Raw genomic sequence first — 23,079 nt, forward strand, 5'->3', positions numbered from 1 at the left:
TATTTAAACTTCTGATTGTCAAATTCATAAATTGCTTTTTCCTCTGTAAAAGCACCAGGCTTACTGATCTTTTCTTTTTAGACAAGGTCTCATGTAGCCCATGCTAGCCTTATACTAGACATGTAGCCAAGGATGACTTTGAATTGCTTGTCTACATGACTGCATCCCAAGTCTGGGCCTATCAGCAGAAGCCTCCACAGTTGGTCTTATGTGGTGCTAGGGACTGAGCCAGAGCCTTGTGCCATGTTAGGCAAACTGTACCAGGTCATCTATAGTCCTGTACCTTCTTTAAAAGCTCTACTTGCTTTAAAATAAATAAATAGATAAGTGGATGGATGGATGGATGGATGGATGGATGGATGGATGGATGGATGGATGGATAGATGGATGGATAGATGGATAGATAATGTTGATACTCTGAATGAAAGATACTTAAGGACTTTATATTATTCCTGCTACATTTCTGAATGCCTGAAATTATATCAAAATTAAATACCAAATAAAACCTCTCTTTTCTTATATTCCATGATTCTATTCTTAATACTTTCCTTTCTACTTTCAAAGCTAAATTTTCCTGTATTTCACTTGCTTTTCATTTTTGTCTTTCCTTAAAGTCCTGCCATTATCTATGGTGAATTAGGGAGATGCAAGTGTACATGGTCCCCACCTAGACTACAATCAAAACACAGTAACTAGTCTTCATCAAGATGTGAAAAAATTTTACACTTCTGGTGGAAAAGAACTGAGGCCTTGGAAAACAGTTTGGCAATTCTTGAAAAAGTTTCAATCTTTCAAAAACAACAACAACAAAAAAAAAAAAAAAAAAAAAAAAAAAAACCAAAAAAAACCCATGTATCACATAGTCCAGTAATTCCTATATATATATTCATGAAACATGAAAACACAATCCATATAAAAACTGGAACATTAATGTTCACAGCAGAATTATTCATGATACCCCTAAAGCAAAGACAACCCAAATGGCTATAAACTGACAAATAAAATGCAATATAAGCATGCACTAGAACATGATTTGATGATATAAATATAGTAGTGATATACACTATAACATAGATGAGCCCTAGAAACACATGAAGTAAAAACAGTCACAAGAAACCTAAATGGTCTGGGAAAACTTTCAAACATGTGGAAAGCTGAATTGGGTGCAAACTTCAGAAAATCACCCTATCACATGGCTGAATAAGAACCTGCTAACAATGCACTGTAGTAACCCAACAGCCGAAATGAAGTATCAGTGATGGTAACTCTCAATAAAGGTTAAAAAGGAAACACATGGTTTCAGAAGTACTAAGTAATCAGTATCTGTTGTGCTTATCACACATTACTTTTCAAGTTTTTAGTTCCTTTTTTCAGTTAAGGCTTTATTATACTTGATGATGTAGTTATTGTACCACTAGAAATGCTAGGAAGGAGCCTGTAAAATCTACTCAGAGAACAATAACTGAGAAATGCAGACATTAATACTGTGCCAGTACAAATGGCAAACTATAAAATATTACTCATAATATTAGTATATATGGTAACAGATAGGAACAGAGAAGGAGTTCATGGTGACAGGCTTGTGATCCCAATTACAGCTACTCAAGAGCAACATAGTGAGACCACAATCTCAAAGGGGAAGGAAAATGAAGAGAAGGGGAGGGAAAGAGAGAAAGATAAGGAAGAAGAGAGCAGGAAACAGTGGGAGGAGGGGGAAGAGAAGATAGGAAAAGAAAAAAGGATGTCAGTATGGAAATGTCCAATAAACTCAGGCTTTAGAACCAGATAAATCAAGGCTCAAATCCTTAATGCGTCACCACATGTGTGTGTACAATCGTGTGTCTAAGTGTATATAGAAGTGTTTTGTGAGTGTGTAGACACTCAGGCAAGGAGAGCATAGGGTAGGATGTGGGTGCTAGGATCTAAACTCCGGTCGTCATGACTGTGCATCAAGCCCTCTTGACCACTGAGGGATCTCTATAGCCCCTTAGTTGAACTCATAATGTCTCCAGGGAACTCGGCTTCCTTCTTTAACCTAATCATATTATTGTCTGACTTGAAAGATTTCTTTGAATATTGCATGTAGAAGAAACAACTTATGCAATGTTTCTATTACTATATTCTCAAGGAATAGTAGCTGCATTACTATATGGACAAATTTTTTGTACATTAGCTAATCAAAAGGGGAGGCTGTCACTTTGAAAGCCAGACATCATTCACTTTACAGAAATAAAATTAAGAAGGAAAAAGCAATGTTTAGATCACTTATCAGAGTTCACCAAACTGTACTGATACAAACTTTCTTCACCTTCGATCATGATTCTTGTACCTTGAAGACTGAGAATAACTATCATATGAAGGGGAATACTTCTGACGCTTTGAGTCCAGAGTTCCTTCCTTACTCTGAGAGAGTGAAACAGACTGACTTATCCTAAAAACAAAACAAAACAAGACCTGATTAAACATTAGGTCTCAGTAGAATAAAGATTTTAAATACTGTTTAACAGTAATGAGATAAAGTGTTGAATGCATAAAAATTACAAAGTAAGTATTAGAAAGTATTTTAGAATTCAAACATAGAAAAGGACATATAACATAGAAAGAACATCTTCTCTATTCACTCCTAGTCTCTATGAATTAAAGACAGTTAAAACATTATTTAAGAAAAAAACCCACAAAGCAAGCCAGGTGGTGCACGCCTTTAATCCCAGCACTTGACAGACAGAGGCAGGGGGAGCTCTGCGAGTTCGAGGCCAGCCTGGTCTAAAGAGTGAGTTCCAGGACAGCCAGAGCTACACAGAGAAACCCTGTCTCGAAAAACCAAACCAAAACAACAACAAAAGACCCTACAAAGCTTGGAGTAATGGCTCACATTTGTGAGCTCAGCACGTAAGAGGACAAAGCCAAAGGACTGCCACAAGTTCAAGGCAGCATGGACTGCACAGTGAGTTCTAGGCCAGACTGACTTCCAGTGTGAGACCTTGAATTGAAAAGAAAAAAACAAAACAAAACAAAAACCACCAAAAACTGCCCAAAGAAAAACCACATACACCCACAATATAACGGCATGGTGAAATACACCTTTATTTAATTCCAACACTTGGGAGGCAGGTCTCTTTGAGTTTGAGGCCAGCCCAGTCTACATAGTCAATTCCAGGCTAACCAGGGCTACAAAATAAGACACTGTCTTAAAAACTTTTTAATTGACTTTTCATTGTTTCTGGAGTAAAGTCCAAAATTCTAACATCTGCAAAGGTCCTAACCTGATTAGCTTCCAAATGAGAGGTTCTCTCAGTAGACTACTCATCAACAAATCTAGAGTGACTCCACAGCTGACCTCCACCCTACAATCCATCCAAAGAACCTACCTATAAAGTAAAATAAGAAATCAAGGAGTCCAAACCCTTAAAATCTCATAACTATGTCTTTCTTAGTAAATTCATTACAGAACTTGGTCAAAGTTAAATTATAGACTAACCTCTATATATCTTATATGGCTTACCCCTTTCAAATAGGCTTACAAGACACCACATCACCCATTACAGAAGTACTAATAAACTTCCATGACCACGCTCTAATAATTGTTTTCTTTATTAGATCTTTTGTACTTTACATTATTACATTTATACTTGCTACCAAATTAACCCACATTAGCACAATAGACCAATAGACGCCCAAAAAGTCTAAACAATCTGAAAAAATTCTATCTGCGTTTTTTTTGTTTTTTGTTTTTTTTTGTTTGTTTTGTTTTGTTTCTTCGAGACAGAGTTTCTCTGTGTAGCAGCCTTAACTGTCCTGGAACTGCTCTGTAGATCAGGTTCTCGAACTTGCAAAGATTCCCCCGCCTCTGCCTCCCGAGTGCTGAGTTAAAGGCGTGCACCACTGCTGCCTGGCCCTGCTGTTTTCTTAACCCTCGCTGCTCTACCTTCCCTTCATATCCTTTATATAACAGATGAAACTAACAACCCCATCCTAACAGTGAAAACTCTAGGACACCAATGGTACAGAAGCTATGAATATGCAGATTATGAAGACCTATGTTTTGACTCATACATAATCCCAACAACAGGCCTTAGACCAATCCCATACCGTTTTCCTCTTTGTTCTCTTCTTCCACCACACTGGCCTTTACTGTTTTCATTTCTCCTTAAATATGGTGTATTCCCTTTTCCTTCAAGGCTGTTAATCTACCTATTTACCTCCTTTACCTCCTTATTCCTCATCCATTATAGCCCATAACAAGCCTTTAACACCTTCTCTGACCTCCTGGCCTCCCTACTATTTAAATTCCAGCGTTATGTACCTAAGTTTATAAAGCATTCATTCACTTAACTGAATACTTGCCAAATGTTTCTCTTGCCACTGGACTGTATGCCCATAATTGTATTCTCAATATCCTAAATGGTGCATAGGATATAAAAGATACCTCATTACATATTTATGAATGGCTGAAAACTTACCTATCTGTTTCAGCTTTGGTCCTCAGTTGTTTCATAAAGTCTGGAAGATGCTGCCGCTGGTGGTCATACAGTGCTGTTAGGGGAACTCCAGAAGCACCAATGGCATCTGAGATTTGTGTTCGAGTTAGTTCTGCTATCTGAATGTGAACACACAAAACAGCACAATTAGACTTTAGAAGGTAGTATCAGAGAAGACCTGAAAAGCAGCACAATTCTCTGGAAAAACCACTGAACTGAGGCTGGCAAGATGTCCTCAGACAATGGCTGCCAAACCTGAGGACCTGAGTTCGATCTCCTGGTGGCAGGAGAGAAGCATCTCCTTCAAGCTATCCTCTAACCTCCACACTTGAACTCACCTGCCCCTGCCACATAAATAAACAAATAAATGAAAAGTAATTTTTAAAAAGATCACTGAATTGAAATCCAGTAATCAAGCCTCTGACTGATAAACTATTATAAACAAGTCATTTGGTCTCTTCCAGTCACAACGGGTTCATCCTGGGAAAATGAACTGAAGGTCTGAGAAGGAGTTAGTCAGGCAGTTAAGAACACTAGCTACTCTTACAGAAAACTGGCTCGGTCCCCAGCACACACAAGGAGCCTCGTAACCATCTGTAACTCTAGTTCCAGGGGGTCGGATGTCCTCTACTGGCCCCCACAAGCACCAGACATGCACAAGGTAAAGTAACATGCATGCAGGCATTCACACACACACACATAAGTGAAAATAAATATTGAAAAAAGTTGAATTCCATAATTTCTAACACTTTACACACTATAACAATTTATTTATCATATAGGAAACACCTTCAAACCATATAATAAGCAACAGCAAACTAAGAATTAGTCTTCCCTTGAGAATAAATTCAATTCCTGCTTACTTTCTAAGTATTTTGTAACACAAAGTACATTTGCCTATCCTTGATGTCCTCATTGTAACTGTTACACATATTATTTATTAGGTAATTTTTCAATTACAGCTTTAAGTTATTCCTTCATCTGATGACTTAACGTATTTTTTAAAAATCTTTTGTTAGTGTTTTCTACTAAGTTAAATTTTCTAAAGAGGGGCTAGAGAGGTGGTGTAGTGTTTAAGAGTGCATACTGACCTTGTAGGGGACCCAAGTTCCCCCTCAGCACCTACTTTGTGGTTTATAACCATGTATAATGCCAGTTCCAGGAGATCCAAGAATCTCTTGACTCTAGAGGCAACCACATGTACATACCCACAAAGACATGCACATATACACTTTTTTTGTTGTTTTGTTTTGTTTTTCAAGACAGGGTTTCTCTGTGTAGCCCTGGCTGTCCTAGAACTCACTCTGTAGACCAGGCTGGCCTCAAACACACAGAGATCCATCTGCCTCTGCCTCCAAGTATTGGGATTAAAGGTGTGCACTACCAAGCCCAGTACATAGATTTTTTTAAAAAAATTATTTATTCTATGTGTCTTTTACCGTCATGTATCTTGATCACATTTCCCCATCTCTTCAAATCTACCCTCTGACCCAACACTCCCCCAAATAAAACAAAATTTAAAAGGAAAAAGGAAAAGAATAAAAAAGGGAAAAAATTAAAAATCTTGTCATGGACGCTGCAGTGTAACACAGTAAGTCACACCATAAACCCCTTTGTCCATACATTTTGCAGGTGTTCATTGCAAAGAGTCACTGGTCTGGCTTACGCCCTTTGGTTTCTGCAACATTATCTATGCTGGGTCCTCACTAGGACTCTTCCTAGGTATCCTGTTGTTGCCCTGCAGCTTTGAGTCGGCGGGTCAGGTTCCTTCAGTGCTCCAGCAGATCATAGATGGGGTGGATATTGAGACAGGCCAAGTTATAACCCTGGGTCTGGGTCTGGGTCTGGGCCTGGGCCTGGGCAGCAGTAGGGTTGGTCTGCCAGATAGAAAATGGGGACAGCTTTCTCATGGCTTACAACTTCGGGGCTGGCTCGCCCACACCTCCACCAACAGGGCTGGCTCTACTGTGCTGCCCAGGTAAGGTGCAGGGCCTGTTCTCTGGCTCTTGTGACCTCAGGTCTTGGTGGGTGGGGTCATCTTTCCCAGTCCATGCTGCCATGGGAGAGATGAGAAATGGGGACGGCTCTCCCGTGCTCACAACTTCAGGGCCGGCTCACCCACACCTCAGCTAGCAGGGCTGGCTCTCTCGTGCTGCCCTGGAGAGGTGCGGGGCCTGCTCTCCCGAGTGCTGCAGCTTGTGTAGGACAGGGACAGCTCTCCCCCACTCAGGTCAGCTCAAGGTCAACTCTCCAACCTGTCTTAGTGCTGATCTGTTGGGCAGGGGAAAGGCAGCTCTCCCCAGCCCATGCTGCCACCTTGTGGCAGTGAGGGGTGGGGCTAGGCCTCCCGTGCTTGTGTTCTCAGGGTTGACTCACATCCAGCACGTAGATTTTTAAAAAATAAAAATCTTTTAAAATTTTTGCTTAAGAAAGGAGACTAACTTTACATTTATACATATATATTTATATACCCTACATGATTCATAGGTTCATAGTTTTTGTTTGTCTGTTTTTTTCCAAGACAGGGCTTCTTTCTGAGGTCCTGACCGTCCTGGAACTCACTCTGTAGAACAGGCTGCTCTCAAATTCAAGAGACCCACCTGCCTCTACCTCCTGAGTGCTGGGATTAAAGGCGTGTGCCACCACCACCTGGCACATAGCTTTTGTTTTTTTATGGCAGTTATTTCACAAATACTTCTAATTTTCATAACAGCTAAAAAAAAAATCAAACTCTATCCATTGATTAAAATATCCTTTTTATAGAGAAAGAAATAAAATTATTTCTGGCTTTACCACTGGTATGGCAAAAAAAAAAAAAAAAAGACATTGAATGGCTAGAGAGATGGTTCAGAGGTTAAGAGCACTGGCTGCTTACCCACATGGTAGCTCACAATTGTCTGTAACTCCAATTCTAGGGAATTTAATGCCCTTTTCTGGCCTCCATGGGCACCATGTGGTAGACAAATATACATGTAGGCTAAACACCCATACACATAAAATATTTTTAAAAGATGATAACTAATCTCACTATGGGTAAAAATAGAAACATATAATCCCAGAGAGTGGCTTACACCTCTCACTCTGGCACATGGGAGATAGAGGAAGGAGAATCAGGAGTTCAAGGTCATTCTTGGCTACATAGCATTCTTGAGGCCAGCCCAGATTTCATGTGGTACTGCCTTAAAAATAAAAATAAAAATGAAAATAAAGACACATAGTCATGAAGTTCACCCGAGGCCAAGATTGGGGACTAAAAAAGAGGCATGAAGGAATGGAGTGATAGGAAAATTCTATTTCTGACTGTGGTAGTATTTTAGAGAGGTATATACTATGTACTCAACATAATATATTATTTATAAATTATGTATCGAGTTGATACTTTCATAAAAAGCTTACCAGAAGGTAGAAATTTAGAGTTCTCTATCTTTGTTTTACCTCTCTAACATTCATATGTACAATACATTATCAATGTATAGATCAACCCTATTTTAATGGGGCCTCACTAAAAGTCACTAAGTCAAAGTACGCATCTTTTAAGTGTTAGACACCCATTACTGGCAAGATCTAAGTTATTCGGAATGACTTAGAAGAAAGAGGGCTATGGTGATATTTTATTTGTACTGAAATGTGATTTTAATTGTATGTTAATAAAGTTGCCTGGGGGTCAGAGCTATTAGAGCCATAGCAAAAGCTGGGTGTTGGTGGTGCATGCCTTTAATCCCAGCACTTGGTAGGCAGAGCTAGGTAGATCTCTGTGTGTTCAAGGATACAGCCAACAGACAGTGACGAGACAGTCATGTGGTTGGTTTTACAACCAATGAGAAGGCAGAACAGAAAGTCTATATAAAGACAAACAGACAGGAAGTAGGTCTCTTTCGGAGAGGTCTCTTGGCTGAAGAGGCTAACTGCAGCAGGCGGGTAAGGCTCTTAGCTCTGATCTCTTGGCTTTCCTCTTTGCATTAGTTCTGTGTTTCTTATTTAATAAGACAGTTGGTTACATCTACAAATGGCGCCCAACGTGTTGGCAAGAGTTTCCACTTAAAACCTGAGTAAAAAGATTCTAAAATGGAGCTAAAAACAGTTCCTAGTTGTCTCTTTCAAGCTAGTCGCAGCCTGCGTGTTTGAGCTACTATGGCGGGTTTCTGGCTTGTGCGCTCGACCTGCAGTATGGCGGGAATGAGGCCTCTGCAAGTGGCACATTAAGCTGGTCGTGGATTTAGCCTTTGCTAGTACAAAACAAAAAGAGGTTTCTGGGCTACATGCTGCTTTGATAGAAGCATAGACCCACTATTTCTGAGGGTCGATGGCTCCCAGAGCTGGCGGAAAACGTACCACCACCATGTTGGGAAGCTGAAGTGGGTGGAGACAGCAGCCACAGCACTGTTTCAGTCTTAGAATGCTGCAGTTTAAAGCAATAGGCTCAAGGTAATATAAAAATAAGCCACGTAACGCTGTGGATATCGCTCTATATAAATAAAACACTGATGGCCAGTGGCCAGACAGGAAGTATAGGTGGGACAAGGAGAGAGGAGAATTGGGGAAACAGGAAGAAGGGGGGAGAGACACTGAAGCCGCCGCCAGGACAAGCAACATGTAAAGATGCCGGTAAGCCACAAGCGACGTGGCAAGGTATAGATTTATAGAAATGGGTTAATTTAAGATATAAGAACAGTTAGCAAGAAGCCTGCCACGGCCATACAGTTTATAAGTGATATAAGTGTCTGAGTGATTATTTTATACGTGGATTGTGGGACTGTGGGGCTTGGTGGAACCTGGAGAGAAGCCCTCCAGCAACAACGTAAAGATGGCTAACACACAGAGAATCTGGATTATGTTCTCTCTGATATTTGTAACTGAAGAAAAACATTTGATTGCAAAAGCTGTTGAGTTATGCCAAAATGTATACTTTAAAGGTACCTTGACTTCAAAATGTGGATGTAAGGATATGTTGTTTTGGAAAGGAGGCTCTGCTTTTGTTTCCATTGAAAGCCAGAGGCTATGGATTTGTTCCAGATTAAGATACATCAGGTTTGACCAGCCAAGACCCCCTGAAAGGTCTCTGATGACATCAAGGCCCAGATGATCCAACATCCAGAACCATTTCAAGGCAACTGGCTCAGACAATACACCCTCATGGACTACTCCATAATCCTAAAATTTTCTTTGTGTCCCTGTAAGATATAGTGCCCCACCTCCAGCAGGAAGTAGTAATAGAAGCTACGCCCAAATTCCCAAATATATCAAGCTGGCTTTAGAGATGTGTAAAAGTTAAAACCTTCATTTTTTTAAAAAAAAATAAAAAAGAAAAGAAAGAAAGAAAGAAAGAAAGAAAGAAAGAAAGAAAGAAAGAAAGAAAGAAAGAAAGAAAGAAAGAAAGAAAGAAAGAAAGAAAGGAAGAAAGAAAGAAAAGGGAACGTGCTGGGGGATGGTCTGTATGTCAAATTGCTCTGATTGGTCAATAAATAAAACACTGACTGGCCAATAGCTAGGCAGGAAGTATAGACGAGACTAACAGAGAGGAGAAAAGAAAGAACTGGAAGGCAGGAGTCACTGCCAGCCAGCCGCCATGACAAGCACCATGTGAAGACGCTAGTAAGCCACGAGCCACGTGGCAAGGTACAGATTTATGGAAATGGATTAATTTAAGCTATAAGAACAGTTAGCAAGAAGCCTGCCACAGCCATCCAGTTTGTAAGCAATATAAGTCTCTGTGTTTACTTGGTTGGGTCTGACCGGCTGTGGGACTGGCGGGTGACAAAGATTTGTCCTGACTGTGGGTAAGGCAGGAAAACTCTAGCTACAGAGGGCTCCAGTGTCTCACCTCACAGATCTGCCGAGCTGCGTCTGTAGTGAGGCGAGCAGTTTCTGTCTGCTGAGCTGCTATTTTACAAGTTGCTTCCTGGAGGACTTCCGTCACCTCTCTTTGTGATTTCACCACCTGCTGTAATGATTCTGCATGGACCTATAAATACAATGTGGGGAAAAGCTTAAGTTCTAGTCGTCTTTCCGTGTACTTAGTTTTAACTTATAAATTTGTTTCATGGACTACATACTTGATGAAAAATAGGCTTGACTGTAACCTGATTTCATAGCTGATGGGTCTGGGGGTGATTACTATGCACCCTGGCTGCCACGTCTCTAAATTAGGACTGAGTCTTGACTGCTTATTTCAAAGGGTTGCTACATGACTCAAAGGTCATGAAATTATGACATATAAAGTACTAAAATATGTTTACAACCTTTCTTTTTTATTCTTATATACTTAAAAAGTTCTACAGGGAAGTTTCTAAATACAAAATGTTAGGTTTAAAGAATCAATACCTGCACAAAATAAATTACCTGAGCTGTTTTGTTCCGGGTCTCTTCTAACTGTCTCTGGCACTCCAGAGCTTCCTGTTCAGCTTTTAGCTTCAATAAGGCCAAATCTCTTTCATGGCGCTGCTGTTGTGCCTTTAAATTAAAGTGATAAGCATGAATCCTGCAGCATTAACTGCTGATAGGGTGGCTCCAGTTAATGCGTTCCTTTGTTTCTTATCTTCCTCCCTCCTTTCTTTCTTCTTCAAACACATCCTTCCTGGATCAAGCTGGCCTCGAACTAACAGGCAATCTGCCTCAGCTCACTGCACAGCTAGGACTGCAAAAGTGAGCCACCACCCTAGCCTCACAGTGCTGTTTCTACTACAATGATTTACAGCAAACAACTAGAGCCTAAAACAACTTTACTAGAAGTAGTAAATTCACAAATCACCAGATACTCTCTCATTTACTCACAGGATGTGGTGGCCATTTACCACGTGTCACTAATGAAATACAGAAAATTTCCAAGATGTGCAAGATTAAGTAAGAATGAATACCAAAAGCAAAGACTATAGCATCTAATTCTTTGAAGGATTTTTTTAAGTTATATATATATAAAACTAAAGCTTCATTTCTCATCATTTTGACTTTGTCTCTAAAAGATCAATTTCATTTAAAATGGTGCCTCTGTGACAGTTTCCTTTTTACCATGATGCTTTCTGGCACCATCATTCCATCCAATGTTGGCTCTAAGTACATTTATGTTCCCTCTCTTCTGGAATAGTACTAAATAGCATGGTTCTCTATAGGTGATTAGCTGTACATGAAGTTATAGAATGCTATTAACAGATTTGGGGGTTCCAAAATTATAACACAGCCTGGAAATAGTTGTTTTTTTTTTTCTTTTGTACTGTGTATATGTGGGTATGCATATGTGTGTGTACAGAACTGTTTAATATTTTAAAGGGAATTCAGGATTCCAGCCCACCTTGACCAATGAACAATAGCTATCCAGTGACTATGAGTAGAAAGTCTCTAGCTTTTGTCAACCATGCCCTTGTGAGGCAGAAAGAGGGACTGCTGTTGTATATCAATCAACATGAAAATGGACGAGCAATTTAGGGCCTACTTACTGATCACTGGATTATTACTAGGCAAAAATACAATGTCATGGATAAGTCTTAGATTTATATTGAATAAAATAAATACAACAGTTAGAAATAAACACATATATTAAGTTCTGGCAGAGATAAAAATAAACAATAGCATAAGAAAAGAGAATGATTACTGCCTCTGAGAACTGAAATGGCCATGGGTCCATTTCCTGACAATAGAAGTTTTCTACTATTAGATGGAAGAACCAAAACTACACTCCTAAACTCTGCACATTTTAGTGAATGTAAATAATACCTAAATAAAATAAAAATGGTGCCCTAGAGCTTCCACAGAGAACATCAGTTAACTTCCGGATTTTACTTGTTTTATAAAAACATCTGGATCTCAGAAATGGTTTGTTTGGTTCAAATAAAGCATCAAAAAAATCAAACAATGTTGGGGCAGCAAGATCATACAAGTAAAGAAGCTTGCTGTATGACAAGTCAAGTCATACAAGCATGACAACCTGAGTTCAATCCCCAGGACCAACATGGCAGAAGTGATTTCCAAAAGTTGTCCTTTGACTGCTTCAAGCTATATTCACACAATAAGCAAATAAATTTAAAATAAAACAACAACAAAAGATCACTACCACCACCACCACCACCAAAAAAAAAAAAAAAAAAAAAAAACAGACAAACCGAGAACCGAGTCATTTTTATCAGGAAAGAAAACCAGAAGATGATTGTTTAATTTTCAGTCATCAAAACAGAGCATAAAACATGAAGAACGAAGTATGTGAAAAAGAACAATCATGCTAATGTTCTGCTACCCAATACTCTATTTTCAGTTCTCTTTTGGTTTGGTTAGGTCTTTGAGGAAGGATCTGGTTTTACAGTGCCAATTGATCCTAAACTCCTGACCCTCCTGATTCAGCTTCCCAAATGCTAAGATTGCAGGTATGCCCAACAAATCAGCTTCAGGTTTCTTTTTAGTAATCCGTGTGCTAGGGTTTTTTGGGGGGCATGGGGGGATTTATAGGTACTGTACAGACTATTTGTATTCTACTTGAAAGTTTGAAGTTTCTTTTCTTTTTCCTTCTTTTTTTGTTTTGTGTTTTGTTTTGTTTTGAGACAGTTTCTCTTTGTAGCCCTGGTTTTCTTGGAACTCACTCTATAGACCAGGCTGGCCTTGAATTTACAGATAATCTTTCTTGCCTCTGCCTTCCCAGCGCTGGGATTAAAGACATGCACCATCATGCCTGGCCTAAAAGTTTATTTTCTTCAAACAAATAAAACTCATTAACAGTACTTCTAAACACAAAGAAAAGAGGAAATCACAGAAAAAAAAGTTAAAAAAATTCAACTACTACCTTTATGATCTGAGCCAGAGACACACTCTCCTGCTGAGCAAGTGAAACGCCTCTAACTCGCTCCACGTCCGACAGCTGGCGCACGGACTCCTCAATGGCACTCAGGTAACTCAGTTCTGCGGCCATGCGATGATGAAGGCCAGCAGGAGAAAAACGCTTACAACCTGGGAGACAGAAGAATCGTGAAATCAAAAGGCTCACATGAATGACAACATAAGTTCCCATTTTATGAGCACGTAACAAATCTACCTTTCCCTTGAACTAAAGACGGTGACTTATTAATATATTGCATTTTAACAGTTACTTCTTTCCTTCTTTTGAGTGTGTATATATGCAAACATACATATTACATGTCTACAAACAGACGGAATATATTGTTTTGGAGATGAGTTTTGACTAATGCTGGCAACACAGGAAAAAGTGAACATCTGAATTTCTTATGCTTTTCAATACTTAATTCTCTACACAATTTTTGCTTAATACTTCAAAAAGTAATTACATAGACTTGAAGTAAAATTTCCCTATCTCTTATTTGGGAAAAAAAGGAATTCCAGAGGAAAAAAGTAAATAGTATCTTTTTTTAATTTGGTGTTGTTCTTGGTTTTTTTCTTCTTCTCTTTTGAAATATGGTTTTATGTAACCCAGGCTGCCCTTCTAGCTCACTAGGTGGCCCAGGATGTCCTTGAACTTCTGCTTCTACCTTCCATATGCTGAGATTAGAGGTAAGCACCACCACATCTGATTTAGGTGGTGTCAGGGTTCAAACTCAGAGCCTAACACAGGCTAGGCCAGTACTCTACCAGACGAGCTACACTCCAACCTTTTACTTTTAAACTTTTACCTGCGTGGATCTACTTGCCTGGTGCTGGAGCCATCTCTGTTTTGTTCACATCAGTGAAAGCTGCAGTGGGCTTAAATCCAGCTGTAGTTGGAGGAACTATGGCTGAGGACTTAGACCTTTCTAACGAAGTCCCGGGAAGCTCAAACTGTAACAACTTCTGAGAACTTGGAGATAGAGGAGAAGTTGGAGTCTTCTGAGATCTTCCCTTGTCCGATGAGTCACTACAAGATTTTTTTTTGCATACAGACATTAGAGAAACTACTCCAAGAAGTAGTCAAACAATAAGAATAACAAATGCCGGGCGTTGGTGGCGCACGCCTTTAATCCCAGCACTCGGGAGGCGGAGGCAGGCGGATCTCTGTGAGTTCGAGGCCAGCCTGGGCTACCAAGTGAGCTCCAGGAAAGGCGCAAAGCTACACAGAGAAACCCTGTCTCGAAAAACCAAAAAAAAAAAAAAAAAAAGAATAACAAACATTTTTTTCTTTACCAACATTATTTAGCTTTACTAGTTATGATGTAGGCATTCACTCAACGTAGACACTGCTCTGACTGGATGTGTATGAATACTTCTCTAGTTGTTAGATACAGTGTTGAACAAGCTAGGTAAAACTCACCCTAAATAAAATAGTAAAGTAGGCTATTGACTAAACTAGTACTTAATAAATCACATATATCACAATTCATTCATTGCATTATGAAGCAAAATCTAAGAGCCATTATACACCAATAAAAATATAACTATATGTAAAAATAATATAAACAAATATTAAAACATATCTCAAATAAATATCATTTTGTGTTCAAATTTTTTTAAAGAGCCATGATTCTTTCATCATTTCCTGTTAAACCAAAGATCACAAAAAAATTATTTTCATATTGTCACCTCCAAATACTTAATATATGTTTACCTATAAATACTCCCCCCCCTCTTTTGGTTTTGATTTTTCAAGACAGGTTTTCTCTGTATAACAGTCCTAGCTGTCCTGGAACTAGCTCTGCAGACCAGGCCATCCTCGAATTCAGAGATCCACCTGCTTCTGCCTCCCAAGTGCTGGGATTAAAGGCATGTGCCACCAATGCCTGGCTCCTAATTTTTAATACTATAACACTTTCTGAGCTTTTTCTTAAGTAACCTCACATAACTGATTATAACAATTCTTAAGGCATTTAATTCAACACAAGAAAACCTATCATTCATGTTACCTTGCACTGAATATTTGTTGAATAAATTAAAAAACACTCTATAAAATATTTAGCACAATTAACATATTTCTAATATACTAAAATAAGTTTGCTTTTAGCTTCTGGGAAAAAAAGTGATGGATTTCAAAGGCAGAAATTATGCCTGGCTTGAGTATTTGAATAAAAGTAGTTTTGAGAAGCATTTACTGGCTTATGAAGGTCTTTAACTAAGGACTTGGAGCGTGTAACAGTGGTGCCTCTCCATACACATGGGGGATATATTATATTTGCCTTGCAGAGAAGATTCCCTTAGACTACCATTTCAAAAAGAGAAGCTTTCAGTGTTTTCAAATAAGTTAAAAGGTGGTTGTTGTTGTTGTTGTTGTGCTCCTCTTTAACACAGTTCAAATGACTTTATCCACTGTGGACACACAGAGGAAGAGCCAGACACAGGCTATAGTATGGAGTGCTTATTAAGCTTACTTGGATTTCATATTCTAGAAATGTTTAACTTTATAGATTTTGTCAAACTAAATTGTCAGAGCATCTTTTACAGAAGGGTAAGCATTTATGAACCCTGAATTTGGTGACAAAGCAATTAAAATTTAATTTTAAATACAGCCAATGATGGTGTTGATAATACAACATGAAAACATTAAAAATGCTTATCTATATGTAACAGAAAAAGCAAAAGCTTCTTTTAGAAAAATAAGATCAATTTGTGTCTTCAAAGCCATAGATTTTTGTTTTTATTTCTTTTATTTCTATTATGTTTATTTGTATGCGTGTGTGCATGCACATGCACATACTCATATTGTGGAATATTGTTTTAACTGGGCAAAGATGTGTTACATTTGTTTATGCTGTGGAATATTACTTTAACTGTGTAAAAGTGTGTTATATTTGTTTCTGCTGCCTTTGTTAGTGATATAAAGATGTGTTACATATTTATATATGCTGCATTTGTTTAATTACTTAAAGATGTGTTGCATTTGTTTCAACTTGCCTGCCTAAGTCACCTGATTGGCTTAATAAAAAGTTGAATGGCCAATAGCCAGGCAGGAGAAGGATAGAAGGGGCTGGTGGGCAGAGAGAATGAGTAGGGGGAGAAATCTAGGCGAAGAAGAAAAAAAGGGAAGGAGGAGAGAATGAAGGAGAAAGAGAGCGACATGCCTGAGGGGAGAAGCCAGGCAGCCCCCCTCCGGACACAAGAAGCAATGAAAGTAAGACATGCAGATGAAAAGAAAGGTAAAAAGCCCCAAGGCAAAAACATAGATAAAGAGAGACAGATTAAAATAAGAGCTGGGGTATGGCCGAGCATTCATAACTAATAAGAAGTCTCTGTATCTTGATTTGGGAGCTTGATGGTGGCACAAAAGAAAAAGCCTAGTCCACACTTATGTACAGGTCAAAGCACAACTGCCAGAGTCAGATGTCCCCTGTCAGTCAGCTGTCCCCTTCTACCATTATGGACATGAGGACTGAACTCAGATCCTCAGGCTTGGCAGCAGGCTTTGCCTGCTAAGACAACTCACAAGCCCTAGATTTGAGTTTTGGTTTTGGTTTTGTTTTTCTAGACAGAGTTTCTCTGAGTAGCCCTAGCTGCCTGAGAACTCACTATGTAGACCCAGGCTGGCCTCAAACTCAGAGATCTGTCTGCCTCTGCCTCCCAAGTGCTGGGAATAAAGGTGTACTCTACTACCACCCAGCCAAGACTTGATTTTTAAAATGATCAAAACAATGCAGAGATATCATGTAGACAGATGAACAGTAACTGCACAGAAAGCTATTGACTAAAGCTTATTTATAAGCAACAGGCTAAATGTATGTGATGGAGAAAAAAGGCTGAGGGCCATCGAGACAGCAACATAGGTAAAAATTGCTTTCCACACAAGCCTAATATCTTGAATTCAATCTCTTAGCCCACATCGTTAAAAAGCAAAAATGCTGGATTCAGTGGCACATCACCCCTACAGTGGGATGAGAGGCAGATGCAGTAGTACACCACCCCTACAGTGGGATGAGAGACAGAGACAAGAGAGTCACCTAGAATCTCAAGAGCTAGCTAACCTGGAGTTCAAAGTTATAACAGAAACAGCATGGCAGAAACGAGAGAGATTGCCTCAGTAAGGAGGGAGGAGAGAACTGACTCCTTTGAAAACTGTCCTCTCACCTCCACACACACACACAGGCAGTAAACCACAAATGCTTTCTTTCTCTCTCTCTCTCTCTCTCTCTCTCTCTCTCTCTCTCTCTCTCTCTCTCTCTCACACACACACACACACACACACACACACACGCGCGCGTGCGCGCGCGCACGCGCAACTTTAAAGCATTTTTTAAAGAATGAATAAAACAGTTATACAAATTCCACAATCAGTGTAAGAGTTACACTTGAGAGTATGTTTGAGTGGTCTTAATGGCACAAGAGAAAAACAGGAAGAAATAATTTCAACAATGAGATCAAATGGATACTAAGTAGTTGTGTTTACAGTGAAAAAATATAGTTGAGAAACACAATTTGTAGAAATGAGATATTCTGTTGCATTCCAATAGAAACACTCCAGTAGCCTGGGGTCTTAAGCATTTCTCTATGGAGTAGCTAACCTCACGTACCCCAAGAAAGGCAAACACTTTGACAAAAGATTGAGCCAAGAACAGTATGACAATGACTTCAGCATAGAAAAATGGCTTGTGCTTGAGGCAAACAATTTCTGGAGATGTTTTAACAGTTGCAATGAGAAATGACCACATGTTAAAACAAGGTCTACAGCTATGAACAAGGTTACAACATCCTTCAGAAAGTAAACAACTTTATACTAGCTCAAACATCAACAGTGAAATGCGATGCTGAAATTTACCAAATTCACCAAATGTCCATATTGTAACTTCAGTGATATTCAAACCGCAGCATAAAGAATATATATATATACTGTTTTACCTCACAGAATGCCCAGAAAGTTCTTCCAAAGTGTTCTCAGTGTCTAGCATCTGCTCATAGTCTCTAACAGCAAGGTTGCTGCCAGTCCCAAGTTTCTTTCCTTGATGGGAACCACGTTCTGAGTCAGACTGTATTTTCTCCTCATCAATAAGTGAGCTCTGAGCATTTCCAGTGAATGAATCCAACCCTGGAAAGTAAGTTTTAGTAAGCATATTTCCAACATTAGACTTACTGAGATAGCTAATAAAATTTTTTCAGTAATGAAAGTGCAGGCCAGAGTTTTAAAAATTAGTTTATCTTTAAAACTTACTTTCCATATCTAAAACAAAGTGGTTCATTTTTCTGCCTCCATTTAAGAAAATGGGTGCTATGGTACATAGCTGTAATTCCAGAGTCAGTTACTCTACTTACCTGAAGTACGTAGATTAGTCAGATTAATAGAAGCAGAGGCTATCAATGGCTGCGTAGTGGTGATGTTTGCAATGATACAAATGCAGACTTAATGTCACTGAACTATATCGCCTGAAAATGATTTAAAGGACTGTTTTTGTTGTTGTTTTGTTTTCCTTTGTTTTTTGTTTCAAGATGGTATCTTGTGTGTGGGTGCCCACAAAGACTCCAACTTGTGGTTTGTCTCCATCGTGACTCAAGGTCACAGAGTCAGCATTTGTGCTGCTCTCCAAGGACGTATGGCAGGATGTTTGGCCAAGGGCATGGTTGCCAGATGTCCTGCTCCTCAAAGCCAGGTAATGGGATGTTTTGCCTAAGGACATGGTTACTAGATGTTCTGAGAATTAAGGAAGTGTTTACACTTGTCCTTACTTTGTACCTTGAACAATGGTGTCCTGAAAGAGAGGGAGGTCTTTGCCTCTCCCCTTACTGGTGTATAAAAAGCCCACGTGGAATAAACTTGAGGCGACTGTGGTATTGACCCAGAGCCCTCCTGATGCTATCCTGTGTCTCTGTCATTTCTCTTATATATAGCTCTACTATTCCTAAATCCTCTCTCCTCTCTTCAAGGACTGTTGGATAGTTGGGCTGGTGCCCAACACTTGCGTAGCCCATGCTGTCTTCTGTATCACTATATAGCTGAGGAAGACCTTGAACTTCTGATCTTCCTGTCTCTACCTCTTCAGTACGGGATTACAGGAATACACCATCACATCACATATTATGTAGTGTGGGGATCAAACCCAGGGCTTTGAATATTTTAGGCAAAGACACATACTCTACCAACTGAATCACTTCCCCAGCTTGATTTTAGTGTGTATTATTATTATTATTATTATTATTATTATTATTATTATTATTATGTTTTTTTCTGAGACAGAGTCTATGTAGCCCTAGCTGTCCTGGAATACACTATACAGACCAGGATGGCCTTGAACTCACAAAGATCCATCTACCTCTGCTTCAGGAGTGCTAGGATTAAAAGCATGCCCCAAACACACCCAGATGAGTGCATTATTTTACCACAATGAAATTGTAAAATGTTAGCAGTGGTCATTTTTACACATAGAAATTATAAGCAACTAAAACTTTTTCAAATACAGTTTCCTATACTGACCAGTTAGTTTCTTCTTGGATTCCTATTCTACTTCACATTGTTTAACTCAATAAACACAGTTTATCTTTTCAATTAGAGAAAAAAAATTATAAAAGAAAGAAAAATCACTCACAAGCTTGAAACCATTTGGTGCGCTTATGAGGCTTTTGCATGATCATTGTATCTCTCTCCCTAGTTAAAGGTCTACAGAACAAATATGGGGCTGGAGAGATCGCTCACTGGGTAAAGGGCTTGCTGCCCAACCATGAAGACCCAAGCTGGGGTCCCCAAAACCCACGTAAAACCAAGCATGCTAGCATATGTCTGTAATCCCAGCATGTAAACAGTGAGATGAAAGAAGGGAATCCTCAGAAGCCCACGGGCCAGCTAGCTTGCTGTACTCACTGTCAAACCTCAAGAGACTTTGAAATTTCTCGTGCTCTTCAAAATCACCATAGGAACTCTTGTCTGCTTTACTGATGAGGACCACATTTGATGATGCTTAGAAATGTACATATACTACCAAGTATCTGTTTGTTTGTTTGAACACAGTTGCAAAGCATTATTATTTACATTTGTTTTTAAAATAGGGGTGTGTGTGGCTTTATGTACAAATTGGAAAAAGTCATCAAAAATTATAATAGTAGTTACCTCTAAAAAGAAGGATTAAGCATGACTTGTAATTCTTTTTTACTTTTATTTTATGTGTGTGTGTGTGTGTGTGTGAGAGAGAGAGAGAGAGAGAGAGAGAGAGAGAGAGAGAGAGAGAGAGAGAGAGAGAGAGAATGTGCACACATACAAGAATGCCACAGTTCATACACAGAGGTCAGAGGACAACCCTGTGTCCTCTCTGCTCCCTTTCTATGGGTTCCAGGGTCAAACTCATGTGTCAGGATTGTACAGCAGGCACTTTTGCCCACTAAGCCATCTCCATATTTTGCTGGCCCTGATTTATATTTCTTGAATGAGTATCTGTAATTCTTAAACTTTTAATTATGTATTTCATTTGTATTAAAAGAATACAAAATGAATCCAGAAATGAAAAAAGTTTGGCAAAAGATATTATAATTACAAATGTGAAAGCTAGTTACATTATCATAAATAAATTCATCTTCTACTTATAGAATCAAACCATAACTTTAGGTCACTACCACAAAACCACTGAGAAGAGAAAAAGTCATCAAGCAGAATTCTACTTACATTCTATCTTTTCCTTTTTTCCTTTCTTTCCTTTAGAAGAAGATGAACGAGATGATACAGCAGACTGAGCCCCTGAGGAATGCTGAGAGGTAGCGTCCACAGAGGAAAGATCATAGACAGACTTTCTGCTGGAATGGTCCTCCTGGATGCCTAAGTTGCTACTAACAATTCTGTCAGGGAGAAACCGACAGGAGTTAAAGACAAAACTATAAATCGAAGGTCACAAACTATTTCAAAGGAGCTGCTCTGAATATTCCGAGCAGACACCACAAGCAAAGCTTACCCTCTTGGGCTGAAAAAGGAACAAGCATGTAACAAAGGTACACAAATTAAACAGTGGCAGACATGCCCAGCAAATAGTGTAATTATCTGATCCTTTTATCATTTTAAAAGGTTCTCTGTGGCTCAATTTACTACTCAGAAAAATTTCAGACGAATTTCTTAAAGACATGAAACCAAATAAAATAATGTTTCAGGCCTGGATATGTAGCTCAGTTGGCAATATCTGTCTAGCACGCATGAAGGCCTGGGTTTGGTCCACAGAAACCCTGAAAGCTAGGAACATGAAAACAGAAGTTCAAAGGACCAGAAGTTCAAGGCCAACTGAGGTACGTAAGTCCTATCTTAAAAAACATTAAAAAAAAAAAAAAAGGCAAAGACCCAAGTACTTCAGACATGTATGAGAAAGAAATAGGATGTTGACTATGGTAAAATAGGGAAAAGGGGCCAGCCAAAGAAACCCACCCTGGCCCTGAAACCAGAGCTAATGAGAAAACCCACCCTGGATCTGAGACCTGAGCCAGTGAAAGAAACACTTTAGCCCTGAACCCAGAACCAAAGAAACATGCCCTGACTCTGAAACCAGTGCCAAAGAAACACACTTTGTCCTTAGAATCAGAACCAGTAAAAGAAATATGCCCTGGCCCTAAAATTAAAGCCAAAAGGCTAAAAAGGACCAGTGAAAGAAACACAGTTTGGTCCCAAAATCAGAGCCATCTCTGTCCCATCAATGAAACTAACCAATCCCTGAGCAGGAAAACCAGCCAACCCCAGAGCCTAAAAATCTTCTCCCTGGAGAAACTCCACCCCTAAGGAGCCCTATATAAGCCCCTCTGCCTGTTCAGTTGTTGGCTGTGCTTTCCCACCCCAGCAAAGGCAGTCATCTCCTTAGCAAGTCAATCTTTCTCAAGAGTCTCGGGTGAAGATCTTCATTCTGCCAGTGCACAACATAAGAACCTTGCTGAGATATCCAGCAAGGGGGAGGGGGGGTCCGAGCAAGGCCGAGCAGAAAAAAACTAACAACATTCTTTGGAGTCGAGGAGATTGCTACATTTAGCAGAGTGAAGTCCCTCCAGGACTGAGCTGTCCTATTGCGGCTCTAGGTAGAGCCTGGCTTCCCGACAGGTCAGGATACCTTTCCCTCCAGAGCTGTAACACTTGCTTACAAATGTGGCCTCAATTTCTACTCAAATTTATACTTTTATACAGCATATTTGTTTTTCCTCTGATATGCTTAGAGAAAAATAATTTAATATATCCTACTTTAACAGTAAAATGCATCAAATCATATTGATTGATGATATTAATCTCACCATAATTAAATCCTTAAAAACCTTAATTTAAAATTATGTGTGCTGTTTTTATGCACACTAGAAGAGGGAGTCAGATCCTACTGCAGATAGTTGTGAGCTGCCATGTGAGTGCAAGGAAAAACTCAGGATCCCTGGAAGAGCAGCTAATGCTCTTAACCGCTTAGAAATCTCTCCAGCCCCACCCATTGGATTCAAACTTTAAACTATAATTTCCCTGTTATACTTTCATGAATATTCATTTCTACTACTCCAGCTAGTGGAAAATTAGTACAACTAATTTTTATAAGATTATTTAATAATTTTATGGGGGCTATATTTTATGAAACGTAAAAAAAAGATACTGGATAGGAAGAATTATAAATTTATATGGTAATAAAATCTGGGGAACAAAACTCTAGAAAACTCAATTTCATGGGGTTGAGGATTTAGCTCAGTGGTAGAGCGCTTGCCTAGCGAGTGCAAAGCCCTGGGTTCAGTCCTCAGCTCTGGAAAAAAAAAAAAAAAAAACTCAAATTCATTTTGTGATTTTGTACAA

The 23,079-nt window shown here is 39.2% G+C and overlaps 1 protein-coding gene across 14 annotated transcripts in view; it reads right to left on the reverse strand.

Moving 5' to 3' along the window:
• Nucleotides 1-23,079, reverse strand: part of Cep350 (centrosomal protein 350) — a 143,588-nt gene that overhangs the window by 61,787 nt on the left and 58,722 nt on the right. For 11 of the 14 annotated variants that reach the window (XM_042258352.2, XM_042258348.2, XM_042258346.2 and 8 more), the window contains 8 exons: nucleotides 20,953-21,122; nucleotides 18,207-18,393; nucleotides 14,102-14,304; nucleotides 13,243-13,406; nucleotides 10,818-10,928; nucleotides 10,300-10,440; nucleotides 4,461-4,597; nucleotides 2,309-2,431 (listed from right to left, as the gene is read on the reverse strand). In XM_042258352.2, the coding sequence (XP_042114286.2) occupies nucleotides 2,309-2,431; nucleotides 4,461-4,597; nucleotides 10,300-10,440; nucleotides 10,818-10,928; nucleotides 13,243-13,406; nucleotides 14,102-14,304; nucleotides 18,207-18,393; nucleotides 20,953-21,122 (1,236 nt within the window). The remainder of the gene's footprint in view (nucleotides 1-2,308; nucleotides 2,432-4,460; nucleotides 4,598-10,299; nucleotides 10,441-10,817; nucleotides 10,929-13,242; nucleotides 13,407-14,101; nucleotides 14,305-18,206; nucleotides 18,394-20,952; nucleotides 21,123-23,079) is intronic. The other 3 variants (XM_076547655.1, XM_076547658.1, XM_042258349.2) reach the window with 1 other exon arrangement.

The sequence above is a fragment of the Peromyscus maniculatus genome, chromosome 11 (assembly GCF_049852395.1).
Source record: "Peromyscus maniculatus bairdii isolate BWxNUB_F1_BW_parent chromosome 11, HU_Pman_BW_mat_3.1, whole genome shotgun sequence".
In the NCBI taxonomy this organism is placed as follows: Eukaryota; Metazoa; Chordata; class Mammalia; order Rodentia; family Cricetidae; genus Peromyscus; species Peromyscus maniculatus.